The sequence below is a fragment of the Neofelis nebulosa genome, chromosome 5 (genome assembly GCF_028018385.1).
Source record: "Neofelis nebulosa isolate mNeoNeb1 chromosome 5, mNeoNeb1.pri, whole genome shotgun sequence".
Taxonomy (NCBI): Eukaryota; Metazoa; Chordata; class Mammalia; order Carnivora; family Felidae; genus Neofelis; species Neofelis nebulosa.
This window is the reverse complement of record NC_080786.1, coordinates 46,122,476-46,144,161: the sequence shown is the minus strand read 5'-3', so window position 1 is coordinate 46,144,161 and position 21,686 is coordinate 46,122,476. Positions and strand designations below refer to the sequence as shown.

Here is a 21,686-nt window from a genome sequence, read left to right as displayed (position 1 = left end):
ATTTTTGAGAGAGCAAGCGAGCGAGAGAGAGCGTATGCGCATGGGTGAAGGGTAGAGAGGGAGACACAGAATCCAAAGCAGGCTCCAGGATCTGAGCTGTCAGCACAGATCCCGCGAACAGCGAGATCATGACCTGAGCTGAAGTCAGACACTTAACTGACTGAGCCACCCAGGCACCCCTCCTCTTAGAACAATTTTTACTTTGTCCCAAAGATTTTGGACTTTTGTCTTACATTTTCATTTTTCTCTATGTAGTTTTAAATTTCCTCTTTGATTTCTTAGTTTCTATGTAGTTTTAAATTTCCTCTTGGATTTCTTAGTTCACCCATTGATTTTTTCGAGTAGTATGTTCTTTAACCTCTATGAATTTGTGTTCTTTGCACATTTTTATTTTGTAGTTGATTTCTAGTTTCATAGTGCTGTGGTTGGAAAAGATGCATGGTATGACTTAAATCTTTTTTAATTTATTGAGATTGTTTTCTGGCCCAATGTGATCTTCTCTGGAGAATGTTGCATGTGCACTTGAAAAGAATATGTATTCCACTGTTTTTTGATGGAATATTCTGAATATATCTGTTAGATCCATCTGGCCCAATGTGCCATTCAAAGCCACTGTTTCTGTGTTGATTTTTCTCTTTGGATGATCTATCCATTGATGTAAGGGGAGTCTTAAAGTGCCCTACTATAATTGTATTACTATTGATTACTTCCTTTATGTTTAATAGCTGCTGTATGTATTGGTGTGCTTTCATGTTCGGTGCATAAATATATAGCATTGTTATATCTTCTTGTTTGATTGTTTCCTTTATGACTGTGTAGTGTCTGTCTTCTGTTAGTTTCTCTATTTTGTCCCATATAAGTATTGCTACCTCAACTTTCTTTTCATTTCTATTTGCATGATAAATGCTTTCCTATCTTTTCTCTTTCTCTTTTCTTTAATGTTTGTTTTTTTGTCTGTTTTGAGAGACAGCATGAGCAAAGGAAGGGCAGAGAGAGGAGAAAAAGAATCCCAGGCAGGCGCTGTACCATTAGCACAGAGCCTGATGTGAGACTTGATATCATGAACCATGGAATCATCACCTGAACCAAAATTAAGAGTTGGACACTTAACCAACTGAGCCACCCAAGCGTCCCCCCATTCCTTCACTATCAAACTGCCTGTGTTTTAAGTTGAAAATGAGTATCTGTGGGTTCTATATAGTTGGGTCTTGATTTTTTTTTTTTTAAATCCATTCTGTCACCTTGTGTCTTTTGGAGCATTTAGTTCATTTACATTCAAAGTAATTATGGATTGGTATGTTCTTATTGCCATTTTTTGGTTACTCGTTTTGTGATTGCTTTTGTAGTTTTCCACTGTTCCTTTCTTCTCTTGCTCCCCTGTGGTTTGATGGCTTTCTTTAGTGATATGCATGGATTCCTTTCCCTTTATTTTTTGCATATCTATTACTGATTTTTTAAATTTGTGGTTGTGATAGGGTTTGTATATATCATCTTATGCATATAGCAGTTTATGTTAACTTGATAGTTAAGTTTGAAACCATTATAAAAGCACTAAATCTTTACTCCCCTACATTTTAGGTATATAGTGTCAGACTTTACATCCTCTTATTTTGATTTTCTCATCTGATTTTTTTATACACTTGATTTTAATGCTTTAGCCTCCATATTGGTTTTAGAAGTAATTAATATATTACTTTTACTATGTTTATATATACTTGTGAAATTTTTTCCTTTTGTAATATTCTTCTGTTTATAATCTTTCTTTTCAAAAAATCCCCTTGACATTTCTTGTAAGGCTGGTTTAGTGGTGATGAATTCATTTAACTTTTGTTTGGGAAACTCCATCTCTCCTTCTATTCTGAATTATAGCCTTGCTGGATAAAATATTCATGGCTGCATATTTTTCCTTTCAGCATTTTGAGTGTATCATGCTACCCTCTTCTTGCATGCAAAGTTTCTACTAAAAAGTCAACTGATCGTCTTATGAGGTTTCCTTTGTATGTAATTTTTTTTTCTGTTCTTAAAATCCTAATTATCACTAATTTTTGACATTTTAATTACTGTGTGTATTGGTGTGGATGTCCTTGGGTTAATTTTGGGGGGCTCTCTGTGCCTCCTGGATCTGAATTCCTGTTTCCTTCACCAGATCAGGGAAGTTTTCAGCTATTATTTCTTCAAATAAATGCGCTGCCTCCTTCTCTCTTGATAACCTCCTTCTGGGAGCCCAATAATGTGAATGTTATTATGCCTGATGGTGTCACTGAGTTCTCTTAACCTATGTTCTTTTTTTTAATTGATCTGTTTTAGTTAAAAAAAACACACAACAAACATCAAATTATTTTTACCATCTACAATTCAGCTCTTTCCAAACATTCTAAGACCAAACAGACCCTACTGTCCAGAAACAGGGAATTAACTTACTTTTTTATAATACTTTTCTCATTCTCCTTGTTCAGCTTGAGTACTTTCCATTACTCTGTCTTCCAGCTCTCTGATCTGTTCTTCTGTTTCCTCTAGCCCACTATTTTATATATTTTTTTAAATGTGTATTTTTTAAAATATAATTTGTTATTAAATAGTCTAAAATACAGTGTGTACAGTGTGCTCTTGATTTGGGGGTAGATTGGTGTGGTTCACCACTTACATACAATACCCAGTGCTCATCCCAACAAGTACCCTCCCCAATGCCCATCACTCATTTCCCCCTCTCCTCAATCCCCCCATCAACCCTCAGTTTGTTCTCTGTATTTAAGTCTCTTTTGGTTTGCCTCCCTCCTGCTATGTTTGTAACTATTTTTTCTCCTTCCCTTCTTCCATCGTCTTCTAGTTCCACATATGAGTGAAAACGTATGATATCTGTCTTTGTCACACTGACTTATTTGACTTAGCATAATACCTTCCAGTTCCATTCACATGGCTACAAATGGCATGATTTCATTTTATTGCCAAGTAGTATCCCATTGTATATATAAACCACATCTTCTTTATCCATTCACCATTTGATGAACATTTAGGTTCTTTCCATAATTTGGCTATTGTTGAAAGCACTGCTAAAAACATTGGGGAACATGTGCCCCTGTGCATCAGCTCTCCCATATCCTTTGGATAAATTCCTAGTAGTGCTATTGCTGGGTCATAGGGTAGTTCTATTTTTAATTTTTTGAGGAAGCTCCACAGTGTTTTCCAGAGCAGCTGCACCAGTTTGCATTTCCTGTTTCTCCACATGCTCATCAACATTTGTTGTTTCTGGAGTTGTTCATTGTAGCCACTCTGACTGGCGTGAGGTGGTATCTCAGTGTGGTTTTGATTTGTATTTCCCTGATGAGGAGCAATAGTGAGCATCTTTTCATGTGTCTGTTGGCCATCTGGATGTCTTCTTTGGAGAAATGTCTATTCATGTCTTCTGCCCATTTCTTCACTGGATTATCTGTTTTTCGGGTGTTGAGTTTGGAAAGTTCTTTGTAGATACTAACCCTTTATCCAATATGTCATTTGCAAATATCTTTCCCATTCCGTCAGTTGCCTTTTAGTTTTGTTGATTGTTTCCTTTGTAGTGCAGAAACTTTTATCTTGATGAGCTCCCAATAGTTCATTTTTGCTTTTAATTCCCTTGCCTTTGGAGATGTGTCAAGTAAAAAATTGCTGTGGCTGAGGTCAAAGAGGTTGTTGCCTGCTTCCTCTTCTATGGGTTTGATGGTTTCCTGTCTCACATTTAGGTCTTGTATCCATTTCAAGTTTATTTTTGTGTATGGTTTAAGAAAGTGGTCTACTTTCATTCTTCTGCATGTTGCTCTCCAGTTCTCCCAGGACCATTTACTAAAGAGACTGTCATTTTTCCGTTGGATACTCTTTCCTGCTTTGTCAAAGGTTAGTTGGCCATACATTTGTGGGTCCACTTCTGGGTTCTCTGTTCTATTCTATTGGTCTATGTGTCTGTTTTTGTGCCAATACCATACTGTCTTGATGATTACAGCTTTGTGGTAGAGGGTAAAGTCTGGGATTGTGATACCTTCTGCTTTGGTTTTCTTCTTCAGTATTACTTTGGCTATTCGAGGTCTTTTGTGGATCCATACAAATTTTAAAATTGTTTGTTCTAACTTTGAGAAGAATGCAGGTGCAATTTTGATTGGGATTACATTGAATGTGTAGATTGCTCTGGATAGTATTGACATTTTAATAATATTTATTCTTCCCATGCATGAACATGGAATGTTTTTCCATTTCTGTGTGTCCTTTTCAACTTCATTCATAAACTTTGCATAATTTTCAGCATACAGATCTTTCACATCTTTGGTTAGGTTTATTCCTGGGTATTTTATGGTTATTGGTGCAATTGTAAATGGGATCCATTTCTTGATTTATCCTTCTGTTGCTTCATTATTGGTGTATAGAAATGCAACCAATTTCTGTACATTGATTTTTTACCCTGCAACATTGCTGAATTAATGTATCAATTCTAGCAGCCTGTTGGTGGAGTCTTTGGGTTTTCCGTGTAGAGTATCATGTCTTCTGCAAAAAGTGAAAGTTTGACTACTTCTTTGCCAATTTTGATGCCTCTTGTCTGATGGCCAATGCTAGGACTTCCAACATTATATTAACAACAGTGGTGACAGTGGACATCCCTGTCATGTTCCTGATCTTGTAGAAAACTCTCAGTGTTTTCCCCATTGAGGATAATAGCTGTGGGCTTTTCATATATGGCTTTTATGATGTTTAAGTATGTTCTTTCCAGTCCGACTTTCTTTAGGGTTTTTATGAAGAAAGAATGCTGTATTTTGTCATATGCTTTTTCCACATCTATTGACAGGATCATATCATTCTTAACCTTTCTTTTATTAACGTGATGTATCACATTGACTGATTTGTGAATACTGAACCAGCCCTGTAGCCCAGGAATGAATCCCACTTGATCATGGTGAATAATTCTTTTTATATGCTGTTGAATTTGATTTGCTAGTATCTTGTTGAGCATTTCTGCATCCATGATCATCAGGGATATTGGCCTGTAATTCTCCTTTTTGGCGGGGTCTCTGTCTTGTTTGGGAATCAAGGTAATGCTGGCTCCATAGAATGAGTCTGGAAGTTTTCCTTCCTTTTCTATTTTTTTGGAAGAGCTTGAGAAGGATAGGTATTAACTCTGATAGAATTCCTCTGGGAAGCCATCTGGCCCAGGAATCTTATTTGTTGTGAGATTTTTAATAACTGATATAAGTTCTTCACTAGTTATGGGTATGTTCAAATTTTCTATTTCGTCCCATTTGAGTTTTGGTAGTGTGTGGGTGTCTAGGAATTTGTCCATTTCTTCCACGTTGTTCAGTTTGTGGCATATAATTTTTCATAGTATTCTCTGATAATTGCTTGTATTTCTGAGGTACTGATTGTGATAAGTCCATTTTCATTCATGATTTTATCTGTTTGGGTCCCTTCTCTTTTCTTTTTGAGAACTCTGGCTAGGGGTTTATCAATTTAGTTTATTTTTTCAAAAAACCAGCTCTGAGTTTCATTGATCGGTTCTACTCGTTTTCTTTTTTTTTTTTTTTTTTCTTTTGGATTCTATATTGTTTATTTCTCCTTTGATGTTTATTATTTCCCTTCTGCTGGGTTTGGGGTTTCTTTGCTGTTCTTCTAGTTCATTTGGTTGTGCTGTTAGATTTCATACTTGGGATTTTTCTTGTTTCTTGAGATAGGCCTGGATTGCAATGTATTTTCCTCTTAGGACTGCCTTTGCTGCATTGCAAAGGTTTTGGACTGTGGTGTTTTCATATTAATTTGTTTCCATATATTTTTTAATTTCTTCTTTAATTGCATGGTTGACTCATTCATTCTTTAGTAGGATGTTCTTTAGCCTCTGTTCATTTGGAGGCTTTCCAAACTTTTTCCTGTGGTTGATTTCAAGTTTCACAGCATTGTGATCTGAAATCTGCATTGTATGATCTCAGTTCTTTTATATTTATTGTGGGCTGTTTTGTGACCCAGTATATAATCTCTCTTGGAGAATTTTCCTTATGCACTTGAGAAGAATGTGTATTCTGCTTTAGGATGAAAAGTTCTGAATATATCAAGTCCATCTGGTCCAGTGTATCATTCAGGGCCATTGTTCTTTATTGATTTTCTGCCTAGATGATTTGTCCATTGTTGTAAGTGGAGTATTAAAGTCCCCTGCAATTACAACTTTCTTACCAATAAGATTGCTTATGTTTGTGATTGTTTTACATATTTGGGTGCTCCCAAATGTGCATATATGTTTATAATTGTTAGCTCTTCTTGATGGATAGGACCCATAATTTAGGATATAATTTCCTTCTTCATTTCTTATTACAGCCTTTAGTTTAAAATCTAGTTTGGGGGCGCCTGGGTGGCTCAGTCGGTTGAGCGTCCAATTTAGGCTCAGGTCATGATCTTGTGGTTGGTGAGTCTGAGCCCCGCATCAGGCTCTGTGTTGACAGCTCAGAGTCTGGAGCCTGCTTGGGATTCTGTGTCTCTCTCTCTGCCCCTCCCCCGCTCATGCTCTGTCTCAAAAATAAAATAAACATTAAAAAAATATCAGAAAACTAGATTTTATTTTATAAGTATGGCTAATTTAACTTTCTTTTGACTCCAGTAGCATAATAGATGGTTCTCCATCCCCTCACTTTCTTTTTTTTTTTTTAATTTTTTTTTAACGTTTTATTTATTTTTGAGACAGAGAGAGACAGAGCATGAACGGGGGAGGGGCAGAGAGAGAGGGAGACACAGAATCGGAAGCAGGCTCCAGGCTCTGAGCCATCAGCCCAGAGCCTGACGCGGGGCTCAAACTCACGGACCGCGAGATCGTGACCTGAGCTGAAGTCGGACGCTCAACCGACTGAGCCACCCAGGCGCCCCATCCATCCCCTCACTTTCAATCTGAAGATGTCCTCAGGTCTAAAATGAGTCTCTTGTAGACAGCAAATAGATAGGTCTTGTTTTTTTTTATCCATTCTGATACCCTATGTCTTTCGATTGGAGCATTTAGTCCATTTACATTCAGTGTTATTATTGAAAGATATGGGTTTATTAGAGTCATTGTGAGGTCTGTAGGTTTCATGCTTGTAGTGATGTCTCTGGTCCTTTGTGGTCCTTGTAACCTTCCACTCACAGACTCCCCCTTAGGATCTCTTGTAGGCCTGGTTTAGTGGTGATGAACTCCTCAGTTTTTGTTTGTCTGGGAAAACTTTATTTCTCCTATTCTGAATGACAGGCTTGCTGGATAAAGGATTCTTGGCTGCATGTTTTTCCTATTCAACATACTGAAAATTTCCTGTCGTTCCCTTCTGGCCTGCCAAGGTTCAGAAGATAAGTGTGCTACTACCCTTATATGTGTACCCTTGTAAGTTAAGGCCCTCTGTACCTAGCTGCTTTCAGAATTCTCTCTTTATCTTTGTATTTTGCCAGTTTCACTATGATATGTTGTACAGAAGATTGTTTCAAGTCACATCTGAGGGGAGGTATCTGTGTTTCCTGGATTTCAATGTCTGTTTCCTTCCCCAGATTGGGGAAGTTCTCAGCTATGATTTGTTGAAGTGCACCTTCTGCCCCTTTTTCTCTGTTCTTCTTCTTGTGGAACTCCAATGATATGGATATTATTATGTTTCAATGAATCCCTTTGTTTTCTAATTCTCCCCTGGTGGTCTAGCATTTTTTTTATCTCTCTTTTTCTTAGCTTCATATTTTTCCATAATTTTAATCTTCTGTTTCACTTATTCTCCCCTCTGCCTCTTCAATCCTCACTGTCACCACCTCTAGTTTATTTTGCACCTCATTTACAATATTTGTAAATTCATCATGACTATGTTTTAGTTCCTTGATCTTTGCAGCAATAGATTCTCTGCTGTCTTCTATGCTTTTTTCAAGCCCAGCGATTAATCTTATGACTCTTATTCTAAATTCTTGTTCAGTTATATTGTTTATATCTGTTTTGATCAATTCTTTAGCTGTCATTTCTTCCTGGAATTTCTTTTGAGGAGAATTCCTCCATGCATCATTTTTGCTAGTTTTCTGTCCCTTATGTGTTTCAAAAGCTTGTTATGTGTCCTGCACCTGCGAGCCCTACTATATTAAAGAGGGGCCATGCACTGTCCAGGGCCTGGACCTTCAGGAGGTGTTTTTTGGAGTGTGTTACTTGCTCTCTGCTGTTGTGACTCTGGTTGTTTTATCTCCCTATTTGTCATGAAGCTTTGGACCCTCCACCAGGTGTGCTTTATTTGTTGAAGTAGCCCTAAAAGAAAACAAAGAAACCAAAGACAAAACAAATACAAAAAACAAAAAACACCAGCTACAACAAAACGATGGGGTGAGGTCAGTGTTTATGTGAGAGCCTTATCCCATACAAAGAGAGAAATGACAGGGGCAGGGGAAAAATAAAATCTAGTGGTTTGTACCACTCTACTGACTCCCGTGCCTCCCTGGCACTTAGCTTGGATTTAACCCCCAATATCTTAAAGGGCCCCACTCCATGAATCCCGGTTGAGGGGAAGAGATGTTTGTGCCTCCTCAGGGCTGTGCACAGTTTGTCCCACTCCAACTCCTGTCCCTCCCTCATGTTCAGCTGGGATTTAAACCCTGATATCTTAAAGGGTCCTGCTCTGTGTGCCCTGGTTCTGGGAAAGTGCAGCTCTGTGCCACCAATATATTGTTTCTGGCTAGCAGGTGCAGGCAGTCTTGGAACAGTTGTATACCTTCTTCCCACAGCACTCCAGGGAGGGGATTGTTTTCTCCCACTGCAGACTGCACCCCTGACCTAGCCACTGAGCCTGGGCCTGGCTCCCCTCCTCCCCAGGTGCATGAACCAGGCAGCTGGCCCCAGTCTGGAGGAAGCCCCTCAGTTAGAGATTGGATCTTTCTCCATCCCAGTTGGTGGTTTTTTTCTTGTACAGATACAGTCTTATGCTTCCCCAGCTTCTCTTTCTCTTCCCTTTGTCTCTCTGCAAAAGGGGATCCCTCCCCTTTGTGCCTACACAGCCTGATTTATCTCTTCCATTTTGCAGTCATGCACCTATGGCCCACCAGGTTGTCCCCATGGGTCTCTGGACATGTCTCTGTCGCTCTGCAGCCTGGACTCTTGGAATTCAAAGTCCTTTGGCCTCAACACTGCTGTGTTTGAGGGATGAGGGAATTTCAGGTCCCCCCCTTACTTCTCTGCCATGTTGGATCTCTCTCCATCATGTATTTTTAATTTTAGTTAATGAGTTAATCTCTAATTGATTATTTATTGTTTCCTTCTTTTTGTTAAGGGTCTCACTGAGGTCTTCCATTCTTGTCTCAAATGCAGTAAGCATCTTTATGACCATCACTTTAAATTCTCTATCAGGCATATAACATATCTTTGTTTTGTTTAGCTCTCTTCCTGGAATTTTGTCCTTTTCTTTGATTTGGGACATATTCCTCTGTCTCCTCATTTTTTCTAACTTTGTTTCTGTGTGTTGGGAAAGTCATCTATGTTCCTTGCTTTTAAAAGTAGTGGCTTTATGAAGAAGAGGTTCTTTAGTACCCTGTACTGAAGTGGCCCCTGTTCACCAGAACCTAGCACTTCAGGGGTGTCCTCTATGTGAACCTGGTGCTTCAGGGGTGTCCTCTATGTGTGTTGTGGCTGAGTTGCATTTGTCTTCAGTCCAGTCATCTGCAATGGCTTTTAGTCCCTGTGTTATCAAGGGGCTAGTCTGGGGCTACTTTGCATTTGAGTTGGGTCAGACCAGATGTTTGCCAAGGCTGCAGTCACACCAATCAGCAAGCTGTTTTCCCTGTGTTGTCCTGTGGGAGGCTTTCATTGGTTTATTGGGGCTGCAGTAGACCTGGTGGTGTGTGTGCTTATCTTCTCCTCTTCCCAGATCAGGAGACACTTTGGAGTGGTTCTGGACATTGTCAAGGCTGCTTGCACAATGCCACATTTGTGGCACTGCTTTGGATGGACTCCTGTTGAGGGAAGGTTAGATTGGGCTTAGCAGCATGAGAATGCTACACGGGTGGGGCACACACTTATCAATGTTTGTGCAGGTCTGCTTGTGAGAAACCTGAGCTGCTTTGGAAAGCTCCTGTCAAGGGCAGGTTGGATGTGGCAGGTGCACAGGAGAATGCAGGGGCAGGGTGTGCTGTTAGCAAAGCTTGATAATATTTGCTCTGGTTCCTGCAGGTATCTGTGTATCGAGGCTTGGGGGCCAGGGAGGAGAAATGGTGCCCACCAGCTCTTTTTTTCTTAGGAAAATGTCCTAAAGATCCTTGCCCTTGCTGCACATGTCGTGAGATTACTAAATAAATCTCCTTTCTGTATACCCCAGAAGTTTTTCAAACTGCTGCTTCTGTGCTATATCTCAGCATGTTGTTATGATGTCTTTTTAAGGTGGGGACTCAATTTCTAATCATCCTCCTGCTCTCCTAGAGGTGAACTGAGCCCACTGATTTTTATTTTATTTTTATATAATTTATTGTCAAACTGGTTTCCATAAAATACCCAGTGCTCATCCCAACAGGTGCCCTCCTCAATGCCCATCACCCATTTTCCCCTCTGCCCCCTTCAACCCTCAGTTTATTCTCAGTATTTAAGAGTCTCTTATGGTTTGCTCATGGTTTTGAGCACCTTCCATTTTCAAAGCCAGATGTTAAGGGGATTTGTCTTCCCAGTGAGGGTCCTCCCTGCCTGGGGTGCCTGACATGGGGGGCATCTGCTCCTCTCCTTCTGTGTGCTTGCAGTGTCTCTCCCTCCTGTGGTCGGTCTTGTGGGTCTGTTTGGTTCCCAACCATGTCTCCTTTCTTTCTACCATTTTCAGGGTGTATTTTTCTGTATAATTAGCTGTGGAGTCTTTTCTGCCAGTGCTTGGGTTGTTTTCTGAGTTATTTACACTAATGTGTGCCTTATGTAGGTGTATCCATGGGACAGGGTGAGCTTAGGATCCTCCTACTCTGCCAACTTCCCTGGAAGTCTAGTCTTTGTTTTAAAGTCTGTCACCATAAGATCATGAACTGAGCCAAAATCACGAGCTGGATGTTTAACTGACTGAGCCATCCAGGTGCCCCTTGATCTTGTTTTTCTATTCATCAGTAACACTATGTCTTTTGACTGGATCCCTTGGTCCATTTATATTTTTACTGAGTTTTATTCAAGAAAAGAATGCAGAGTAGAATCTTGAGCTGACCATATCACATGGACACAGAAATTACAGCTACATCTATGTAACTCTGAAAAAGACCTGAAGACTAGCAAAACAGACCTTCTGCAATCATTTCTAGAGAGGAGACCACATCAAAAAAAGTGGGAAGGGCGGAGATGTGGTTGGGAACCAAACCCCTGGTGAGAAAGCCAAACTCCACACCATGCACTCCAAGCACTAAGGACATATACTATGAAGATGAATCCCCATAACATCTAGCTTTGAAAACTATTAGGGTTTAAGGAGCTTTTGAAATCAGCAGAACTTGGCTCTGGCAAAGCCTGAGAGTGATAGGAAATTGAATCCCTGCCTTTAGAGAACCAGCATAATAAATAACATGGCCCGCAAAACCAGCACAGAAGCAGCAGTTGGAAAAGCACCTGAAGTATGTGTGAAGGAGATTTGTTTAATCTAAAAATGTGTCTTGGAGGAGCAGGGATCCTCAGGAGACTTCTAATAACAATAGGCTGGCCAGATCCATTCCTCTTCCCTGCCCCACGCTAGATAGCCTGACACTTACAGGAACCAGCACTAATACTCTTCACCTAATTTGCTAGCATGGCATGTCCCGCTCCCTTCAACCTACCCACCTTGGCAGTCATCCGTCCAACACAGCTCATGCCCCATCAGGAACCACTGCTACTCCAGAGGGACTCTTGCCCTGGGGATAGGGGAAGATAAACATATACCAGCATATCCAGGAACTGAACCTCTTGACTGTTATGGGAGAGGCCCTACCAGCCAGTGCAGTCACACTTGCAGCAGCTGCTGACTACAGACACACAGTCTGACCACTGAAAGTTTCCACAGGCCATGCAGGGAGGAAGCCTTGCCATTTGGTGCACTTGTGCAGACATGCTAATTGCAGACAGCTAGCTTGACTGCTGACCCCATCAACCTAGAAGTACTTGGTGGCCTCAGACCCCTCAGCAGCACAGGGAACAAACCTGGCTTATTGAGCCCACAAAGCCAGTCATTGCAGCTGGCTGGCTGAAAGTAAATGTGGTTCAGCCAAAACCATAGGGTGTACACAGTTCACATAGAGAATACCCCTGGAGTGCCTGGCTCTGGTGACCAGGGGCAGTGCACCACTTCTATACAAGATCAGGAGACATACCTGGCATCCCTAATACATATAAACAAACACAGACATGCCACTTTTGTTCAACATGGTACTCTTCAGAAATCCTAGCTGCAGCAAAGAAAAAGAAAAGGAATCTAAATTGATAAAGAAGTAAAACTGTCACTATTTGCAAATGATAGGACACTATATATACGACATCATCAAGACTCCACCAAAAAAAAAAAAAAAAACAACACAAAACGAACTTGATGAATTGATTAAGCAAAGTTTCAGGATACAAAATTCATATACAGAAATCTGCATTTCTGTACACTAGTAATAAATTTACCAAGGAGGTAAGAGATCTGTACTCTGAAAACAAAAACACTGATGTTCTAACCATTGATGTAAAACACTGATGAAAGAAATTGAAGGTGACATCAACAAATGGGAAACTATTCCATGCTAATGGATTGGAAGCTATCATTAAATGTTTATAACACTGGGGACGCCTGGGTGGCTCATTCGGTTGGGTGTCCAGCTCTTGATTTTGGCTCATGAGTTCAAGCCCCACATCAGGCTCTGTGCTGACAGTGTGGAGCCTGCTTGGGATTCTCTCTCCTTCCCTCTCTCTCTCTCTCAGAATAAACAAACTTAAAAAATTTTTGTAAATGTTAATATTCAAAGCCATCTACAGATTCAGTGCAACCTTTGTCTAAATACCAACAGCATTTTTCACAGAACTAGAACAGATAATCTTAAAATTTGTATGGAACCACAAAAGACCCCAAATAGCCAAAGAAGCAATTTGGAAAAAGAATAAAACTGGAGATATCACACTTCTCAGTTTTAAACTATGCTACAAAGCTGTAGTAATCAAAACAGGATGGTACTGGCACAAAAATGGACACAGATCAATAGACCAGAATAGAGACCAGTATAAACCCATACTTATATGGTCAATTAATCTATGACAAAGGAGGCAAGAATATACAATGGGGAGAAGTCTCTTCAATAAATAGTTTTGGCAAAACAGGACAACTACATGCAAAACAATAAAACTGAACCATTTTCTAACACCATACACAAAATAAACTCAAATGGATTAAAGACCTGAAACCACAAATTCCAGAAGCAAACATAGGCAGTAATCTTTTTTGACATCAGCCATAGCAACATTTTTCTAGATCTCTCTCCTTGGGCAAGGCAAACAAAAAGCAAAAATAAACTGTTGGAAGTACACCAAAATGAAAATGGTGAAGGAAACCATCAACAAAAGACAATCTACTTAATGGGAGAAGATATTTGCAAATGATATATCTGATCAGAAGTTAAAATTCAGACTCTACAGAGAACTTATTATACAACTCAATGCCAACAAAAAAAATTATTCAACTTAAAAAAGCAGGGTTGCCTGGGTAGCTCAGTCAGTTAAGCATCTAACTCTTGATTTAGAGTTATTATCTCACAATTTGTGAGATTGAGCCCTGCATTGGGCTCCCCACTGAGAGCACACAGCCTGCTTGGGATTCTCTCTCCCCCCATCTCTCTGCCCCTCTCCCACTTGTGCTTGCATTCTCTCTCTCTCTCTCTCTCTCTCTCTCTCTCTCTCTCTCTCTCTCTCTCTCTCTCTAAGTAAATAAACATTAAAAGAAAAAGCAGATGACCTGAATCAAAATTTTTTTCCAAAAAAGACCTACAAATGGCCGAATATAACATGCCCAACATAACCAGTCATCAGGAAGATGCAAATCAAAACCATGATGAGATATCACCTCACACCTGTCAGAATGGCTAGAAATAAAAAGACAAGAAATAACAAGTGAGTGTTGTCAAGGATGTTCAGAAAAGGGAACCCTTGTGCACTGCTAGTGAGAATGTAAATTGGTGCAGCCACTGTGGAAAACAGTATGGAAGCTCCTCAAAAAATTAAAAATAGAAATAATGGGGTGCCCAGGTGGCTCAGTCTGTTAAAGTGTCTGACTTTGGCTTAGGTCATGGTCTCAGAGTTTGTGGGTTTGAGCCCCGTGTTGGGCTCTGTGCAGACAGCTCAGAGCCTGGAGCCTAGGTTGGATTCTGTATCTCCCTCTTTCTCTGCCCCTCCTCCGCTTGCACTCTGTCTCTCTCTCAAAAAAAAAAAAAAATTAAAAAAAATTTTTTAATTAAAAAAATAGAAATACCATATAATACAGTAATCCCACTACTGGGTATCAGCCAAAGAAAATGCAAACAAAGTGATATATATACCCTTATTTTTACTTTAGCATTATTTAAAATAGCCAAGATACGGGAGCATCAACAAATGAATGGATAAAGATAGGGTATATATAAATACAATGGAATATTACTCAACCATAAAGAGGAATAAGATCTTGCTATTTGCAATAACACAGATGGACCTAGAGGGCATTGTGCTAAGTGAAATAAATGAGAAAAAGACAAATACCTTATGATTTCACTTATATGTAGAATCTAAAAAACAAAACAAATGAAGAAAAAAAATGAAAAGCAAACTCTTAAATAGAGAGAACTGGTAGTTATCAGAGGAAATGTATGTAGGGAGATGGTAAAATAGATAAGAAAGATAAAGTGGTACAAACTTCCAGTTATAAAATAAGCCCTGGAGAGGAAAATCACAGCACAGGGACTATAGTCACTATTGTAATAATACCATATGGTGACTACACTTCTCATGGCGAGCAATGAGTAATGTATGAAATTCTTGAATCCATATGTTGTACACCTGAAACTTATATAACACTGCATATTATACATCAATAAAAATACTCATAGACCTGTACTTACTGTCATTTTGTTGGCTTTCTGTTGTTCTTGTTTTTTTTTTTATAGTTCTGTTTTTTACAATCTCTTTCCTTATCATTTGGTGACTTTTCTTAGTGTTATGTTTATATCTTTTATTGTTTTTGTGAAACTATTATAGGTATTTGGTTTATGGTTACCATAAGGCTCATATATGTTATTTTATGTATGTAGCAGCCTATTTTAAGTTGAGGATCACTTAAGTTCAAGGGTGTTCTAAAAGCACTATATTTTTACCACCTTGCCAAATGTTTCATATTTTGATATCCTATTTTATGTCTTACTATTTTGTGTATCCAGTGACTAATATTATAAGTCTGGATGATTTTACTAGTTTTGTATTTTAACCTTCATACTAGTTATGTAGGTGGTGGATCCACTACTTTTAATATATGTTTACTTTTATTAATGAAATCATTTCCTTCACAATTTCATTTTTTCCAGTTATGGCCTCTTCTCTTCCACTTATATTAGTTCCTTTAACATTTCTTTTATAAGAACATTTCTTTTATAAGACTGGTTTGTTGTTGATGAATTCCCTTAGCTTTTGCTTGTCTGGGAAACTCCATCTGTCTCTTCAATTCTGACTGATAATCTTGTTGGGTAGAGAATTCTTGCTTGTGATTTTCGTTTCCTTTAGCACTTTGAATATATCCTATCACTCCCTTCTGGCCTCTAACTTTTCAGCTGAAAAATCAGTTTTTATAGTTATATGGAGGTTTCCTTGTGTGTAACTAGTTGTTTTTCTCTTGCTGCTTTTAAGATTCTCTCTTAAACTGTTGATAATTTGATTATAGTGTGTCTTGATCTTCTCTAGGAATCTCTGCTTCTTAGATGTGGATGTCTATTTCATTTATTAGGTAAGCAAGTTTTCAGTCATTACTACTTCAAATAGGTTTTTTGTCCATTTTTCTCTCTCCTCCTTCTGTGACAACTATAGTGGAAATATTAGTATGCCTGATGTCCTAGAGATCCCTTAAACTATATTTAGCTTTTAATTTTTTCTTTTTACTGTTCCACTTGGGTGATTTCCACTACTGTCTTCCACATCACTGATTACTTCTGTAGCGTCTAATCTCCTGTCAATTCCCTCTAGTATCTTTTTTCAGTTATTCTTCAGCTCTGATTGGCTCCTTTTTATATTTTCTGTCTCATGGTTGAGGTTCTCACAGTGTTGATTCAGTCTTCTTCTGAGTTTGGTGAGCATCTTTATGGTCATGATTTTGAATTATTTTTCAGGTAGATTGCTTATTTGTTCCCTTAAGTCTTTTCCTGAGGTCTTGTCTTGCTCTTTAATTTGGAACATATTCTTCTGTATCTTCATTTTGTCCATTTGTTTCTATGTATTAGGTTGATGAGTTGCATTACCCAGTCTTGAAGGAGTAAGTGGCTTTATGTAGGTGTCTTATGGGGTGTAATAGCTCAAACCCCTGTGGTTCATCCAACTGAGGTGCACCTGGGATATCCCTGTCTGGATTGTGTGCACTCTCCTGCTCTGGCTTGTATGCACAGGTGGGGGGTACAGGCCTCGAATGTGACTGGCAGTGAGGTCTGGTTTTGACTGCTGCTTGGGAAGAAATTGCTCTCGACCCAGCCCTGGGACAGTGGGATTGAAGAGGAGTTAAAAGAAATGGTGCCTACTATCACTTCTGTTCCCAAAGAATGTTAAAGCAGGTCCCTACACCTCTGGCACATGGTTTAAAATTAATCTCCTTTACATGTAAACCCAGGCACTTTTCACACTACTGCCTCTGCTCTGGGACTTGGAGCAAGTGAGATTACACTCACACTTTTTAAGAGCAGAGTCTCTGTTTCCTTCACAGACCTAAGCCCCACTGGCTTCCAAAGCCAGACATTATGGGGGCTTGTCTTCGTAGTGTGGGTTCCCTAGACTTGGGAGTCCAATCTGATGTGGGGCTTAAACCTTTGTTTCCTCAGGGAGTCCTCGATGGTTATGATACCCACTGCCCCCCCCCCCCCACTTATGGGTCATCACACTGGCGTTGTGGATCTTAACCATATTTTTGTCCCTCTTATCCATCATGGTGAGGCTTTTTCTTTATATCCTTAATTGTATATAATCTTCTCTGCAAGTCTTCAGTTTGTTCTCAGATACAGTTTTTCTACAAATGGTTGTAGTTTTGGTTTGTCCGTGGAGCAAGATAAACTCAAAATCCTACTCTACCATCTTGATCCCCAAGGCACATCTAATTTCTATTCAAAAGCTCTCATAAAGTAGATAGAGCATAATAAAATCAAGTCAGTAATATCTTTATAAAAGATCAAAGTCAGTGCTCATAGAGTGCTTTGACATCATACCAGGACTGTGTAATGCAGTGGAATTCAGTCTGGGCGTGTGATTCCCTTGATTTCACTCAATAAAACATTATTTGGAGTATATGTCTTCAGAAAATTGGTTGGAATACATTCCCTTCATGGAACTTCCATACATATTTATTCTCTTCACTGGGTTTTCAACAAATATTGAAGAACATGGAGTTTGAGATTATATTACAACGTAATAATAGGTTGAATCTTTTGTATGTTGTCAGGTTTTTTTTTTTTTTTTTTTTTTTTTCTGATTAGGGAACTTGGCTTCCAGAAAAGCATGCTTCAACAGAGGTGACATCTTAGGTCAAATCAGGGGGAAAAAATGCTAGAATTTCTTTCTCTTTTTGGAGAAAGTGTAAGTTCAACTAATAGGTGGAGAACTTGGAGAATATCCCCATGCTCTTGAAATATTCAGAAATTGTTTTAATTTCAATGCAAAATCAATTAAAATCATATTCCGCATAATAACCAAAAAAGTGGAACACACCCCAAATGTCCTCATTGACAAGTGGATTAGCAAAATAGGTTACATGCATACATGGAATATTGTTCTGCACCAAAAAGAAATGAAGGGCTGGTAATTCTACAACAGGGATGAGACTTGAAAAGATTAGGCAAATTGAAAAAAAGCAAGACACAAAAGGCCACATATTGTATGACTCCATTTACATTAAATATCCAGAAAATTCAAATCCAAAGAAACAAAGTAAAGTAGTGGTTTTCTAGGGCTAGGGAGAGGGGGGAATGACTGCCAGTGGCATCAATTTTCATGTTGGGGTTATGAAAACTTTGCAAATATAATGGAGATGGTTGCACAACTCTGTTAATATATTAAAAATCACTTAATGTACACTTCAAAGAGGTGAATTTTTATGCCCTATGAAGTATATCTCAAAAGAACTGTTACAAATGTAAAAGATAAATTCAATATATCGCTTTCTTATGAAAAATGCAGGCTCAAGAATTCTTTTTTTTTTTTATTATTATTATTTTTTTTTTTTTAATTTTTTTTTTTCAACGTTTATTTTATTTTTTGGGACAGAGAGAGACAGAGCATGAACGGGGGAGGGACAGAGAGAGAGGGAGACACAGAATCGGAAACAGGCTCCAGGCTCTGAGCCATCAGCCCAGAGCCTGACGCGGGGCTCGAACTCACGGACCGTGAGATCGTGACCTGGCTGAAGTCGGACGCTTAACCGACTGCGCCACCCAGGCGCCCCAAGAATTCTTAAATCTACTTGAAATATCAAGATAATTTTTAAAAACTTATGGAAATTTTAAGTCACATACAAAATGAAAATAGTGTAAAAAATCCCAACATATCATCACCCAAGTTCAGTAGCTATCAACAAATAACAGATCTTGTTTCACCTGTACTTCTACCCACTACTTTTTTTTTTTTTACTTCTTTGCATTGTTTGGAAAGAAATCCAAGATATCTTAATCTGTAAGTACTTTAGGAGATATCTCAAAGTTGAGGAATCTTTTAAAAATAACCACAATATAATTATTATATCTTTACATTTTAGCAATAACTGCTTAATATTTTCAAATTTTCATGAGTATTCTTATTTCCCTGGTATTCTATTTAATTTGCAACTAATTTGTTGAATTAGTTTGAATAGAAGATACAAATTAGTTGCAAACAAGATACACATGTTGCATCGGATTAATTCCAGCATGTTTTATTATTGATACACTTTTCCCTTTTGTAAAAATTCCTTTGACAAACTAAATGTGTGTTGTTGTTTTTAATTCTTAGGTATTAAAAATGAGCTATAACAAAATTCGAAAACTTCAGAAAGATACTTTTTATGGCCTCAGGAGCTTGACACGGTTGCATATGGACCACAACAATATTGAGTTTATAAACCCAGAGGTTTTCTATGGACTCACCTTTCTCCGGCTGGTGCACTTGGAAGGAAATCAGCTCACTAAGCTCCATCCAGATACATTTGTCTCTTTGCAATACCTCCAGATATTTAAAATATCTTTCATTAAGTACCTATACTTGTCCGATAACTTCCTGAGCACCCTCCCTCAACAGATGATTTCCTATATGCCTGATTTGGAAAGCCTTTATCTTCACGGGAACCCATGGACCTGTGATTGCCATTTACAATGGTTATCTGACTGGATACAAGAAAAACCAGGTATATATGCTATTTATTTCTTTGTCCTAATTAGAAGAAACCTGCCTGGAGGTCTTTACCAGTAAGCAGGGAGGCCAATGTAATTTAGCTGGAGAAAAAATAAACACTAAATAATAACTTAGTGATAATGCATTATCTTTGATGGATTGTGCATTGTTTCAGGTCAACTATCTGATCATCACTCCTGGCAAAATTAGCCAATAAGGAATGTTTTTGTGTTTTGTTTTCTCTACTTACTATGAGCCATAAAACCCCTCCCTTCTCTTCCTTTGAGTCATTTAGTCACTATGCATTTTTAAGAGGTCTATTCAAGGTCCTGTGCTCTGTGAGGGAAGTACCAACAGCATTCTCTGTTCTAACTATGCCTCTGATGGGTTATAGATAAGCAAACATATCATCAGAGTGGGAAATGTGCTTTGATGGGGAAAGTAAAATTTGCCATGAAGAGGGTAAGATCCATTCATTCAACAAGTAGTTATTGTAAATCTCCTATGGACAACAGGTCACAAAGAACACAGGGATTTAAAAATAAACAAGAGGGTTTCTTCAGAGTTTGCATTCTTGTGGGGAAAATGGGCAAACAACTAAATGCACTATTGATTGTTGAAATCTAAGTAAATAATTAAGTCTTTAGGAAAATGACTCAAAGGAGCCCATTGATTATGGCATCAGAGGGGTGGTTGGTTACTTTGGAAGGAGTGATGGGAGCCAGATTGCTATATGCGGAGGGATAGGTGGAAGGCAAGGATCAGTCTTTGGAGAGGTTTGACCTGAGGGGAGGGAGGGAGGAAGGCAGCCTGATGGAAATGTGCAATCACACAGGACTCTTCAAGCATCAGAGAGACTTGAGTATTTTCAAGGTGGAAGGTGACAACACCAGAACAGGCAGATCATCCATTGAAGAAGTCCCCTAGAGGACTGAAGGGCAAGAGATCCAGACCTAGGAGGCGGGGTTTTCCTTAGGAGTAGGAAAAAGGAGAACTAGATGGGCACAGAGGCAGGGGGATTCCTGAGTCTAGTAGAAAAGACAAAGGAAGCTCCTATTTCCTGGCTTTTCCTCCTCTGTGAAGTTGTAGGAGAGGTGACTGAGGAAGGTCCTAGGAAGGGATCAAGGTCAGAAACTTGAGAAGCGTGGAAAACGTTTGAAGGTGCTGCCATAATGTGTGTGTATGTGTGATCAGTTAGTTAAAAAGTAAATCTGAAAACATTAACTGAACATTGTGAATAACTTCTAGGCCAATCGATAACACCTTTGCTTTACATGAGCAAATCTTTTAGGGAAACATGCTAAACACATAAAAAGACAGTAAAGCTATGAATGAAAAACATTAAAATACTTACATTGAAAATTTAGTTCTGTAGGATCTCAGGGTCAGTAAAAAATTACTTCTGCCTTGATTACAAAGGAAGGAAATTGGACCGCGGCACAAAAGATACATCAAAGGGAAAGAAGGAATAACAACTAACAGGAAGTTAACATTATGAATTTGTGGTTGACATTGTGCTAGATGCCTTGTATTTTAATCCTTCCAATAATCCTCAATTTACAGATGAAAAAACTGAGACTTGGAAAATTTGGCTGTTTTGGGCTAGTCATTTAGACCATTTATGTCTCAACTTTCTCACCTGTAACTAATATAGGGATAAGAATAACTGGAAAGAATAATTAAAACACAAAGTGCTTATTAGCACAATGTATGGCATAAAGCAAGCACTCAATAAATATGAAGCTTATCATTTTTATTGCCACCCACCCAGGTCACACAGCTAGAAAGTAGAAAAGCAGAAACTCAAAAGCCAAAACCTTTTCTCTAAAATGTACTTGGGCTTATCACTTACATATAACACCCAGGACTCATCCCAAGTGCCCTTCTTAATGCCCATCACCCATTTACCCCATCCTCCCATTCAACTCCCCTCCAGCAACCCTCAGTTTGTTCTCTGTGTTTAAGAGTCTGTTATGGTCTGCCTCCCTGTTTTTATCTTTTCTTCCTTTCCTCTGTGTTCATCTGTTTTGTTTCTTAAATTCCACATATGAGTGAAATCATAGGATATTGGTCTTTCTCTGACTTATTTCACCAAGCATACTACATTCTAGTTCCATCCACATTGTTGCAAATGGCAAGATTTCATTCTTTTTGACGGCCAAGTAATAAA

At 38.8% G+C, this 21,686-nt stretch overlaps 1 protein-coding gene across 2 annotated transcripts in view; it reads left to right on the top strand.

The window, feature by feature from the left end:
- IGSF10 (immunoglobulin superfamily member 10) overlaps positions 1-21,686 on the top strand; it is a 75,810-nt gene that overhangs the window by 34,100 nt on the left and 20,024 nt on the right. The window contains exon 4 of one of the 2 annotated variants that reach the window (XM_058730219.1): positions 19,139-19,529. The exons of the other annotated variant lie outside the window; for it this stretch is intronic. Coding sequence (XP_058586202.1) covers positions 19,139-19,529 — 391 coding nt within the window. The remainder of the gene's footprint in view (positions 1-19,138; positions 19,530-21,686) is intronic. 2 annotated transcript variants of the gene reach the window in all.